Source organism: Mustela nivalis, assembly GCF_964662115.1.
Source record: "Mustela nivalis genome assembly, chromosome: 6".
In the NCBI taxonomy this organism is placed as follows: Eukaryota; Metazoa; Chordata; class Mammalia; order Carnivora; family Mustelidae; genus Mustela; species Mustela nivalis.
The window spans coordinates 95,852,123-95,865,922 of NC_139025.1; the positions used below are offsets into that span (position 1 = coordinate 95,852,123).

At 41.6% G+C, this 13,800-nt stretch overlaps 1 protein-coding gene across 1 annotated transcript; it reads right to left on the reverse strand.

Annotated features, from left to right (window-relative positions):
* Positions 1 to 9,800: 9,800 nt before the first annotated feature.
* On the reverse strand, positions 9,801 to 10,796 carry OR6S1 (olfactory receptor family 6 subfamily S member 1; the record flags this gene model as incomplete). Its single annotated transcript, XM_082736771.1, has 1 exon — positions 9,801 to 10,796. One exon carries the CDS (start codon positions 10,794 to 10,796, stop codon positions 9,801 to 9,803), a length of 996 nt encoding a protein of 331 aa, XP_082592897.1.
* Positions 10,797 to 13,800: the final 3,004 nt, after the last annotated feature.

Sequence of the window (13,800 nt, forward strand, 5' to 3'; positions counted from 1 at the left end):
TTTTCCCTCAGGATCACGGGAGCCCAGATTCTATGATCTTCTATCCTGCATCTCCAGGATCCTATTTTCCCAGAAAGATCACACAGTGCTTTTTTTCCCTCCAAGTCTGTTTCAATAAGTGGACAAAAATGGAGAATAATGTGGGAAAATAAGTAACCCTCACAGGCTCCAGCGAGATTTGAACTCGCGACCCCTGGTTTACAAGACCAGTGCTCTAACCCCTGAGCTATGGAGCCACCTCACAGGCTATTTTTTTAAGCGTTGAATCCCTTGTTTTAAAAACTGTGGCCAACTGACCCTTATGTCTGAAGTTTAACAGACAATTCAGACTCGAAAGGAATTTGTTTTTAAGAAAGTACCCTCAAACAACCGAGTGACAAAGAACCGTGTTCTTGACTAGGCCTAAACTAGGATGTAAGCACCATGGTACATGCTCCTCAGCCTCAGTCCTGACAAGTCCCTGAACTCCGGCCACAGCAGGGCCCGGAGTGGAGGGAGGCCTGGGGTCACGTGGGGTGGGGTGAGGGTGCCTTACAGAAGAGAAGGATGGAAGACATGGCAGCAGCCTCATTGTCTCCAATCTGCTTGGATTCATAAAATGAACCTCTCCAGGTCTTGTAGATTATGATTGGGGTCGTTTTATGCTTGTTTTCTTTTTCTTTCTTTCTTTCTTTTTTTTTTTTTTTAAAGGGAGGCGACTTTCTCTAAGCCCAGTTCATACCCTTCCCACCCTCAGAATTTGGCAGCTGAGAAGGTGAGGACACCAAGGCATCCGGACCTCCCTGCCCCGCTTCCCAGCCTATGGGCTGAATCAAGCTTGGCCACAGTCCACCTGGGTCTGAGATCCTCCAGGTCTCCTGAAGCTGACCTTGGCTAATCCTTTCCTCGGTCCTTTAACACTCTCTGTTAACAACTTGGAGGGTGCCAGGCAGCTCCTCTCTGGGCCCCCAAGCTCTTGTAAATGCCCAACTTGAAGTCCAGAACAAATAGAAAGTGGCCACTTGTGGGAGGGTTGGGAAGGGAACGCGCCTCTTCTCCTTTTCTCTCCTCTGGTAGGCGGCCCAGGAGTCTGGTGCCTGGTTCAGGAGATCCCATAGCCGTTTACCGAGTCTGTACCCTGTGCCAGGAACATGTTAGCCGCAAGGGCAGACAATGTGACCAAGGCAGACAAGTCAGAGCCCAAGAACTTCGTTCCCCAAGCAGAAAGCCTTGCAGAGTAAGGACTAAGCCCTCCCTTCCCTCTCCACCCACCACCTTCTGGGTGATAGAGAAGGCTGGGGTCCAGCCTTCTTTAAAAGAGGGTATAGGAAGCGGGCAATTCTTCCCCGAGGTCACCTTCGGCCGGCCCATGAAGGGTACCTTAAATCCAGACCTAAAGCACAAAGTTTATTAAATAAGTCTGGAAGGAAACAGCCAACGCATGCATGCAAGTGTTGAAAGAGAGAGGGAGAGCAGAGCGGGCTAAGACAGTGGTTCTAGGATTTGACCCCCATAGAGGCCATAGTGTCGAGGTCTTCCACTGGTCCTGGAGGTAACCTTCGCCTTTTAGTGAGGTGGGTGGTTCTTATTGTTCCTTTATCCTTACACCCCTGGGTGCCTGCAATGGTTCTGGTCCCAACCATCTAAGCAGCCAGACCCCACCTCAGAAGGGTCACAGACAGACTCACAGTTCAGCCTGAGCTTCTGCATGAGCATTCCTACCTCCGGAACGGTGTGGGTCAGATTCCTCCGAATGCGCATACTGATGTTTTGGGGGTCTGGAGGAAATCGGTGGGCTTACGAACAGCATCAAAAACAGTGTGAGGCAGCTAATAGGATGAATGAACATTCTAAAAGAAGAAAGCCTGCTTCCAAGGCCGGCTCGTTGGTCTAGTGGTATGATTCTCGCTTTGGGTGCGAGAGGTCCCGGGTTCAAATCCCGGACGAGCCCAGTTTTTCTGGTTTTTTTTGGACACACCCCCCGTTTAGAGCCAAATAAAGCCAACGCCACCCAAATGCACCTAGGCTGAGAACCGCTCCAGCCTGGACCTGTTCCGAGATCAGCTTCCGGACAAGTCGCACCTTCAGTGGACCAATACAGGAACAATGAAGATGCCACCGCGAGCCAAGGGCTTCTTGAGATCGGGGTGCACGGGTGTGGTTTTGACAGGCTCTTTTGTCAGGAATAGCTTGCTCCTGCGGTTCTTACCCAGGCACCTCGTGGGGAAAAAAGCTAGTGCGCTTCTCGCTAGGGCATTTCACACGGAGCAGAGTGGTACCCGGAGGTGTATTAGGATCGCAGTGTCGGACCAGAATCGTCTTTCTGAGTCCAGGGTCCGCGGCAGCGATCCTTCCGCGGTGCGGGATCTAGCCCCCGCCCCGGGAGCCTGATCCCCGGGAGAAGAGCGACTGCGCTCACTGTTCCGGACACCGTTTACCCCACAGTCACAAGTGCCTTTTCGAATAATGTAAAGTTGCGACCTGGGGACCTTTGAGCTCCAAAGGCGCAGACATCCATTCCACCCAAAGAGAGCCCAACTGGATATTTTCCAAGACTCTGTCCGTATAACGTAGTGATAGTTGTCTTGCCATTTCTAGCAAGAATCTACCAGACCCTTTCGTGCTCTTTGGTTGCTTACCTGGAAAACCAGACAGAGGTCAGCAGTGTGAGGTGTCTACCTGAAACCTTACATCGTGGTTGCAGATTCTGGTTTGTAGAAAGTAGCCCAAACCTGTGAACTGCTGGAATAATAGGCCTTCAAGTTTGTTTACCTTCCGAACCTGCTTGTACAAGGGGAACCTTTGACTGAATTTCTGATTCACTCGGTCATATTTGTCCTTACTGAGGTTCCGATCTTGGAAAGATTACGTGGCCTGGCAAGAATGGAGGGTTTGGTGATTGGTGATTGGAAGGAGGGAAAAGAGAGGGTAGAATGTGCCAGGATGCCCTGCCTATTTGGTTGTCCCGCCAGAAATGTGACATATCTAGCCTGGGCTTTTTATGTGTTGGATGTGTTTGCTACTGGGAAATGCACAGTCCTGGGGTTCAGGAGAAAGCTTCAAACGAAAGAAAGGGTTCAGGAGAAATATTCAAACAAAAGAAAGATTCAAACGAAAAACAGGTAATTGTATATATGGTGACAAGATGGGAGCTACACTTGTGGCGAACACAACGTAATGTATAGACTTATTGAATCTCTATGTTGTACACCTGAAACTAATGGAACATTGTGTGTCAACTACAATTAAAAAACAACAACACCACACAAGATGGTGGTTAACATTGGTTTGGAGAAGAATACACAGGAAAGAGCATGCACAGAGAAAGAATTTAAGGACAGGCCCTGTGTGTAAAAGTTGAGAATGGAATCCAATGAGTGGAGGAACTGGAAAAGGAAGCATCATGGCAGTTACTTGTCCGGACAGCCAGTTTGATTCCTCAGGAGCTGCTGACAGCCTTTACCAGCATTTAAAGCAGGAAATGTAAAGAAGATGACAGGGGTGGGTTGAAGAATGAGGGGAAGGTGTGGACACATAGGTAAAGAATTCTTTGTAGGAGCTTGGCTGTGAAGAGGAAGACCTAGACCTTTCACATTTGGCTCAAAGTTCTCAGGGTAGTTCACGATTATTTAGTGGGTCCTTTCTTTCCCTGCCCTCAAGACAAGGCAGAGGTTTTTTGGCGTATCAAGGACTCTCAGGGGCTTTTATAACCAGCACAGATGAAAGTGGCGCCATTACTCCTCCTATTGCCATGGTAGGAGGCAGGCATACTGGCTGGGCTTACAATCAAGACAGGAAGAACTCGGCAGCATTTGAAGAAAGGCACAGAGGAGCAAATTAAAGGGAACTAGCTCATGGCCTGAGGAGGGAGGTGAGAGAAGGGAAGCCAGTTCTGAAAAGCAGAAATAGGTTTATTATCATCTTAGGTGGGAGAGAGGTGTGGGTTTCAGGACCCAATTAATGGTTATATTGTCAGAAGTTCTTAAGGGTCTGATTAAGTCTGTCTGAACAATAGACTCAAGAGCCCTGGTTGCTTGTGGTTGTTTTGTTGGTAGTATAACAGCTTTTTAAACAATATTGATTATGGGGGCTGATGTGGGCCTTTAATACTCTACATTATTGGGGCGCCTGGGTGGCTCAGTGAGTTAAAGCCTCTGCCTTCGACTCAGGTCATGATCCTAGAGTCCTGGGATTGAGCCCTATATCGGGCTCTCTGCTCAGCAGGCAGCCTGCTTCCCCCCCCCCCCCCCCCCCCGTCTGCCTCTGCCTACTTGTGATCTCTGTCTGTCAAATAAATGAATAAAATCTTTAAAAAAATATATTCTAGGGGCGCCTGGGTGGCTCAGTGGGTTAAGCCGCTGCCTTCGGCTCAGGTCATGATCTCAGGGTCCTGGAATCGAGTCCTGCATCGGGCTCTCTGCTCAGCAGGCAGCCTGCTTCCCTCTCTCTGCCTGCCTCTCCATCTGCTTGTGATCTCTCTCTGTCAAATAAATAAATAAATAATCTTAAAAAAAAAATATTCTACACTATTAACAATGTGGCACCACTGCTTTGAATCATGCAAAAGAGTCCCTGGTAAATCACTAGTGATCATGGCTGTTTGACCCTTATCTAGCCCTTATGTCATCTGTCCTTTCAAAAATCAATGTGATGAGAGTTTGCTGTGTTCCAGATTACTAGGTACTCTTCTTATTGGCAAAGAACAAACTCAGGTAGAACCCAGTCTCTGTCTTCAAGGCATTTTTCAAAATAATGGGGAAACAGGGAAAATGGTGTCAATTGCCAGAAAAAGTATATCATTTAGGATTCATAGTAGAACCAGTATAAGTTATGAAGCCTAAAATGTATTATAGGAATTATTGATACAATTCACCCACTTAAAAGTACACGTGAATTTTTTTTAGAATATTTGAGGATTTGTACCACCATCAAATTTTACAGTGTTTTCATCACTTCAGAAATAGCCCTTTTACAGCATAGAAGTCACTCTTCATTTCCTCCCATCCCTCTTCTGCAGCTCAGGCAACTATTACTCTACTTTCTCGTTATATAGATTTGACTATTCTGGATATTTAATGTGAGTAGAATCATACAATACATAGTGTTTTGTGACTGGCTTCTTTCATTTAGCATTTTTTTTAAAGATTTTATTTATTTATTTGACAGGGAGAGAGAGAGATCACAAGTAGGCAGAGAGGCAGGCAGAGAGAGAGAGGGGGAAACAGGCTCCCCGCTGAGCAGAGAGCCTGATGTGGGGCTCAATCCCTGACCCTGAGACCATGACCCGAGCGGAAGGCAGAGGCTTACCCACTGAGCCACCCAGACACCCAGCATTATGTTTTTAAGGTTCATCCATGTTGTAGTATTTATCAGTACCTCATTCCTTTGTGTCAAGTAATATTCTGTTGAATGGATATACCACATTTTATTCATCCATTCATCAGTTGGTGGGGACTTGAGTTGTTTCCACTTTTTGGCATTATAGTGCTGCTATGAATATGGTATACAAGTTTTTGTGAGGACACAAAATTTTTCATGTCTCCTGGGCATATACCACATTTTATTCATCCATTCATCAGTTGGTGGGGACTTGAGTTGTTTCCACTTTTTGGCATTATAGTGCTGCTATGAATATGGTATACAAGTTTTTGTGAGGACACAAAATTTTTCATGTCTCCTGGGCATATACCTAGAAGTGGAATTGATGAGACATCTGTAACACTGCATTTAAGCTTTTGACCAACGACCAATTTTTCTAGAGTGGACACACTAATTTACATTCCCACTAGAAGGGCATGAGTGTTCCATTTCTTTACATCTTCATCAATACTTATAAATATCTTTTCCATTATAGCCATCTTAGTGGATACAAAGTGGTCTTTCATTGTGGTTTCATTTGATTTCCCTGATGACTAATGATGTCAAGTTTCATGTATTTATTGACTATTTATATAACTTTGTATGTCTCTTCAGATCTTTGCTGTTTTTAATTGAGTTATGTTCTTTGTGTTTTTGAAAATAGATGTTTATATATATTCTGGATACAAGTCCTTTTTCAGATGTATGATTTGCAACTACTTCCTGCCATTCTGTGAGATGTCTTTTTCACGGTCTTGATAGTATCCTTTGAAGCACAAAATTTTTAATTATGATGAAGTGCCTTGTATGTGGTTGCTTTTGTTTGTTTGTTTGTTTTTGGATTGTGAGCTATGTTCAAGAAGGCTTTATCTAAGGGAGACTTTTATTATCTGTGCTGAGGCTGTGACCCTCTTGAGAGATGTATTCATTCTGCCCATGGGTGTTATTAACTGAGCATAATGTTTATATTAATGTATTGGCTTACAGTTTCCCAGATGACACAAATATTTGTAATGTTTTTTCATAATTCTTATTTTTTATTAAGTTTTTATTTTAATTCTAAAACAGTTAACCTACAGTCTTCTATTAGTTTCATTTGTATAATACAGTGACTCAACAATTCCATACATCACACAGTTCTCATCACAACAGGTACCCTCCTTGATCTCCATCACCTATTTCACCCATCTCCCTGCCCACCTCCTCTCTGGTAACCCCAGATGACACAAGTTTTGTGTATGAAGTCAAAGAGAGCTTTAATTAAGAATTCTTAAAGAAGACTTTTTCCTAGAAGCAGACAAATTTGTTGATTGTGGCAAGGGAAATTTTTTTCTAGTCTACTGTTTCACTGATAATAAGTGTTCTAGCTGTACGTGAGAGATTCAGTTTCAAATAGTCACTGGAGTAAGCCTAATATGCAAATGAGTACTAACACCCAAACTGTTGCTTACTTGAGTTTAGCACTTGAGTTTAGCATCTCTCTCAGGGCGGTGGCTATCATCTGCTTCTGAGTCTTTAATTCATTCAACAAATATTTCCTGGGCACATTCTATGAACCGGGCTCTGTTCGAGGTGTTTGAAATACATTCTTATTTTCAGCTTTCTCTTAATTTGTGATTTCTAAGAATAACTTTACAATTAGCTAATATTTAATAGCTTTATTGAAAAGAATACATCTGCAAAACAAAACAAAGTAGCTGGAAATGTGGTGAGAAAACCAAGCAAATGGAGTCCCAGGGGAAACAAAGAACAAAATGATTTTAAATAAGAGTCCAAAATCAATTATGCTGTTAACATTCAGATGAAGAGTAAATAATTCCTTATGGAATAGGAACTTGTAAAATAAGATTGAAAAAATAAAATTGAGAAAAAAAGAAAATTGCACATTGCTTCCTAGTACAATTTTTATTGTGATATTTCCATTCCTAATCACATTCAATTACCTAATATTTGCTCTTATGCTTTATTAGTAAAATATCACTTTGTCAGACCCACTTTTTAAAAATAAATTTTTAAAATTTTTTAAATAAATATATAATGTATTATTAGCCCCAGAGATACAAGTATGTGAATCACCAGGTTTACACACTTCACAGCACTCACCATAGCACATACCCTCCCCAATGTCCATAACCCCACCACCCTCTCCCGACCCCTCTCCCTGCAGCCACCCTCAGTTTGTTTTGTGACATTAAGAGTGTCAGATCCACTTTTAAATCTTACAATGGTCTTATTATATTTTGACCTACAGTTTTATATATATATATAAATATACATATATAATCTTTATTTTATTTTTATATGTTAATATAATTTTATTATGTATTGTAACATCTCTCATTTATATGGTCTACGAGTTCCTTGGTGGCAGTGACCATATATGCCTCTCTCTCCTTACCAGCTTATTTCCCTGAACATTGTACTCGATAAACTTTTATTGAATTGAGTCCCGAGTAATTTCCTACAATAAGGTAATTTTGAAAATAGATGGTTTAACGTGCTTTATTGCCAAAATATGGGAGTGGTTATTTCCAAAAATATTATAAACTGTTATATGAATTCTCCTTGGCCAATGTTGGGGATTGGCTTCAGATTTTTAGGCTCTGTGAAGATAGGGAATTTTTAAGCAATAGTTCATCTGTTCTCTGAGCAGCACTCCAAGTTCACTCCAGAAGTATTCTTTTTCCATTTTATTTTTTTTAAGATTTTATTTATTTTATTTGACAGATAGAGATCACAAGTAGGCAGAGAGGCAGGCAGAGAGAGAGGGAGGAGGAAGCAGGCTCCCTGCTGAGCAGAGAGCCCGATGCAGGGCTGATCCCAGGACCCGGGGATAACGACCTGAGCCAAAGGCAGAGGCTTTACCCCACTGAGCCACCCAGGCACCCTTCTTTTTCCATTTTAAACCACATTCCTCCCGTTCCTTTAGTTTTCACTCAAAAATACTTCGGGTATTGAAATGTTTCATGTGTGTGTGTATATTATTAATAAAATTAGATGAAAGCATTACTATTTCTGGTGCCCACTGAAATTTTATGGCCGTCTCTTTGCATGCTAATGCTCAGCTTACCAGTTTTGCAGTAGTATTGAGGTTGATGTGCTGTCCATACTTGTATATATATATATATAAGCATTGTCTCTATGTATACAAACACACTCTAACATGGGATCAATCCCCATTTAATGGATGATAACCTCTCAAAACTTCTCTAACAAGAAAATACCAGAGAGGGTAAATCAGTTTTCCTATGATCTCCAATGTTGTTTTGTAAACCTCTTTGTCATCCTTATTCCTTTGAATTATTATTTGTCTCTCGGTCTTCTCCTCTAAAATCAAAGCTGCTTGAGGTGAAGAACCATTTCTTGCTCATCTTAGCACATATCAGCACATATCAAAGATACTTCACAGAACTTTGCTGAACAAATGAAAAAAAAGTGAACAAATAAATAAGTGAATATTTGTCCAGGATGTCCAAAGACCCCACAAATAGGAATCCTTACTACCTTTCAAATATCCAGTGAAGAACATAAAACATACCACAAAGTCTGGTTCCTGGTTGGTACAACAACAGTTGGCATTCATAATTCTCTGATATTAAAGGTCCCCGTCCCAATTCCAATTTTACTAAAAACAAAACAAAATTGAACACAACAGATATAAGAATGTCAAAAGTGGACTAATGAAAGGTATGCAATCAGTGAAAAAATGAGTGATGTCTTTAATTCGTCCTTGTAATACAGTGAAAATTAGAAAACTACATTAAACACTACTATTCATGAACTTGCTCTTGGAACTGCTTTTGCAAAGACACTAGGGATTACTGTGGGAAAGTTAGTCCCTAATTCAATTTGCTTTACTTCTTTTCCACCTGACAGTAAATGCAATGTTTCTCATAAAGTGTATATAAATATACACAGAAAATTTGTTTATTTTTATTGATTTTGAAGGTTATAGGGAATTTTTTCTTATTATTCTTGATTTTCATAAACAACTGAAAGACTCTACTGAGAACTTAAATAAATTTTTAACTTTTGGCAAGTTCAAAAACAGATCTCTTCCCAGAAAAATGCATATAAGATCAAACACATAAAATTTATTATTTTAACATTAACAGGTCTTATAAATTTTTTTTACCCTCAAATTTTATTTAAATTCTAGTTAGGCAAAAAGTTTTCTGAAACCCATCCTTAGATTCCTTAGTGATCATGGGCCCTTTAGCTTAAGATCTCACAGACTGGAGGATCTTATGATGTAATGATGGCATTGGTTATGATTTATAGGTGAAATAGAATCAAGGAATTTTTCTTGAAAGAGAAAGGCAGCCTTGATGATTTTGGAGTTCTTTTGTGGTTCCAGAATTTGGTCATTTTGTTATGTCCACAATGACCACAGGAAAGCGAGAGACAATGGAGAAGACTTGGACTCAAGACTGGAGTCAAGGGACTCAAGACTCCCTTCACTTTCACTTTACTGTTTTCCAATTGAAACTCTTAACAAGTAGAAGATCCCCTAGAAAGCCTGCTCCCACCTTCCTAAACATATCCTTCAGAGCTTCCTTGACTCGCTCATTGCGTAAGGCATAGATGAATGGATTCAGCAGTGGTGTCACAAATGTTGTTACCACGGTCACTGCCCAGTTAGTATCCACAGAGCCACTCTGTGATGGTCGAACATAGAGAAAAATGGCACTTCCATAGAAGAGGGTGACTACCATCAAGTGGGAGGTACAGGTAGAGAAGGCCTTCTGACGGCCTGAAACAGAGGGGATGCGCAGGACAGCCAGAACTATGTGGCCATAGGACACAGCAGTAATCATCAATGAGGATACAATGACAAGAGAGGCCAGTACAAAGTCAGTTTCCTCCAGCTTCTTGGTGTTGGTGCACGCCAGGCGGAGCAGTGGGCCACTGTCACAGAAGAAGTGTTGCACCACAGCATCCTGTTCACAGAAGGGAAGTAAGGCCACAGCCACTGTGGGGCCAAGCACAGGAAAAAGTCCCCCCATCCAGCAGGCCAAGGCTACCCGAGAGCACACAGTGCCGTTCATGAGCAAGGGGTAGTGCAGAGGGTGACAGATGGCCAGGTAGCGATCCACAGACATGACAGCCAACAGCAGGAACTCAGAGGCCCCAAGAAAGAAGTAAAAATAGAATTGAGTAATACATGCAGCAAAGGAAATAGTGTGTTGCCTTGAGAGAAAATTGCTCAGCATCTTGGGAATGATGACGGAAGTGAGAAAGATCTCTAGGCAGGACAGGTTACCCAGAAAGAAGTACATGGGAGTCTGCAGGCGAGTATCAGCTCCTACCACCCCAACGATCAACACGTTGCCTGTTAGAGTCAGCAGATAGACAAGAAGGAAGACAGAAAACAGTTCTGCTTTTGTGTTGTTGAGATTCGGGAAACCTGCCAAGATGAACTCGGTCACACCACTGCTCTGATTCTCGCCTGGAGCCATTATCTTTCCCACCTGTGTGACAACAGGAACATGATCCAAGTGAGGACAAGTCTCCAGAACAATCCTGTAACTTATTTTATTGTGATATGGCATACATATCCCCACTTTCTCCAATCCCTGTTAAGATCTGAAGAACCTGAGGTCCTCATCTAATTACTTTTAAAGCTGGAGAAGATATTTCAGAAAGGGTAGCCAACACTTATGTATGAAAATGCCAGGAGCCTCCATTCTTAGATCCTAAATGGTGAGCCTCATTTTTATAATAATGAGATCATTGACCAGATATCTGAGTTTGACAAAAGTATCCAAAAAATGATTTCATGAAGGATATGATTCCCATTCCACCAGGATCAGGACTTGAGTAGACTGCTTAGCTTTGAATCTGATCATCTCCATTTTCTAGCCGAGTAGCCTTGGGAGACTTATTTAGCCACCCCTGCACTACTCCATCATGAAATGTTGTAAGCAGCAAGTGAAATAAGAGTGTAAACATTCAGAAGAATTTCTAGCACTTAGCTGACAAATGATGCAGTAGAGAAAGCTCTGTAAGTTAGGGCACCAGACTCTAGATTTGGCTTGCCATTTCCCTTGGAAAGTGATCCACACATCCAGCTCATTTGTCCTTCAACTGCTTGGCTGTGGAATGAGTCATAGGTACCTAGGTCATTAGTACATCTATTATATAAAACTACCTTTTTAATGGAGAATTTCCCCAGCAACCTAAGGGTCTATCTGAACTCAGCTTGTCATAAAATGCTTGCCTATCTAAAGCAAGTTATGGCATATTTAAAGGGTAGAATAGGGTTCTAATTGTAATAATTAATTATTATTAATTATTATTATTATTATTAATTATTGTAATAATCCTAACTGTACAGAATCATTCGATCAGATCTATTTATTTAATATCAACATTAAGCTAAATATTCTGGGGAATATTAGGATGTTTCCTTTTTTAATTTTTTATTTTTTATTAACATATAATGTATTATTAGCCCCAGTGGTACAGGTCTATGAATCGCCAGGTTTACACTTCACAGCACTCACCATAGCACATACCCTCCCCAATGTCCATAACCAGCCACGCTCTCCCTACCCCCTTCACCCCCGTTCCCCGCAACCCTCAGTTTGTTTTATGAGATTAAGTGTCTCTTATGGTTTGTCTCCCTCTTGATTCCATCTTTTTTCCTGTTTGTTTTTTCTTTTTAAGATTAATTTATTTATTTAGAGAAAGAAAGAGTGCATGCTTAGACAGGAGGAAGGGAAGAGAGAGAGGGAAAGAAGCAGACTCCCCGCTGAGTACAGAGCCAGAATTGGGGCTTGATCTCAAGACCCACAGTTCATGACCCCTGAGATTATGACCTGAGCAGAAGACAGGAGTCAAGCACTTAACTGACTGAATCACCCAGATGCCCCTAAAATGAGTTTCTTATGCTCTTTCAGTCCATGGTAGCAATCCAACGCCCTTTCACAAACCTGGGCTCTATTAGATGACTTGCCAGAGACAGAATCAGGAATTCCTAGTAATTACTCATGAAATCAGAAATGAAGTCCATAGTATTGATTCAAATCCTTCCAGTTTTGAACATGTCCACTACCAGTTGTAAGAATCAAATCAATGATACTCTGAAACTTGACTTTAAAAAATGCTTCAGTTATTAGAATACTGATAATCTTTAGCCATGCAAAGCATGAGAATTACCTTAAGGCCTTGGTTCTCAGCCCTGTTCTTTGAAGCACTCCAGTAAACAGTAACCTCTTTACTTACAGTGTCTCAACTGTGGGTCCCACATAAGTAGAAACATTTTGGTACCTTTGTCTAGGATAAAGAAATTCTGTCATCTTTCTCCCTAGGGATTCCATTCAGAGCCTCATTTTCCTCAGCTCCTACAGAAAGGGCTTCACTGTCAATAAAATTATTCAAGTCTTCTTCTGTATTGATTATATATTGGGTGCTAACTATACTTGATGATTCAGAAATAAAGGAGACATTGTCACTACTTCATGTAGCTCACTGCCTGATGAGAATAACATAGAAGGTAATATATGTCACAGACAGAATGACACCAGTAAGAATAGCCCCTAAGGGGGCATGTGGGAAAAGAACCAAACTGAGACTTAGAGAGACAGGAAGTGTTCTGGAGAAAGGTGATGCCTAAAATAAGTGCTAAAAATGACTGTGGATTTGATAGGAGAGAAAAGATGTTTTGTAATGGAAAAGAGTATCATGTGCACATAGTACATTTGGGCTGAAACACAGAACATAAGGTGTGGAGTGGAGTAAGATAGAACTAGTCACCTCAAACGAGACTCTTTCTGGCTCTCTGTGAAAATATTTCCACCAAACTGAACCTAACTATATCTTAAGTGAGAGGAAAATATATCCCAACCTTAAATATGGAAGGACTCTTTCCTACCTACCCCTGAAGCTCTTTGATGTCTCCTCCATGAGGGTGAGGATCACCCTGTAAGAATTCTCTTTCCTTTCTTATGACTCAGTGGTCTGCTCCACCCTGATTCTTTTCATGCCTTATAATGTGAGGCTAATAATAATAGGTTGGGGTTCCTAAGGAAGGCAAAGCACTTGGGAAAACAAGCAGCAACTGGATAATCTGCTTCTTCTCTTGCGCTTTTCTCTCGGGTATAATTCTTTAGATGCTGTTCTTCTGCCTTGTAAACAAAGGGGCTTTCTAACCCTGAGGCAACTACATCCACATGGCCCCTTCTTATGGCCATGTGCATGTCAGCCATCAGGCCTACCTCTCCCTCCCTGTAGAAAGTGTCTCCTGCAATGTGATCACTGCCTTAGGCTTGAAGAGGCACAATTCAAGTGAAGGACAATGATCTCACCAGGCTCCAAGGGATGGAACTCTAAGAATCACATGGGGTTGGAATGCAAATGGTGAATATGGGCGGGTTAAACCATTCATCCATGAAAAGTCTTATTGCACTTACCTACAGTTCCGTTCATCTCTGACAGTTGAAAAATGTTCCATTTACAAAG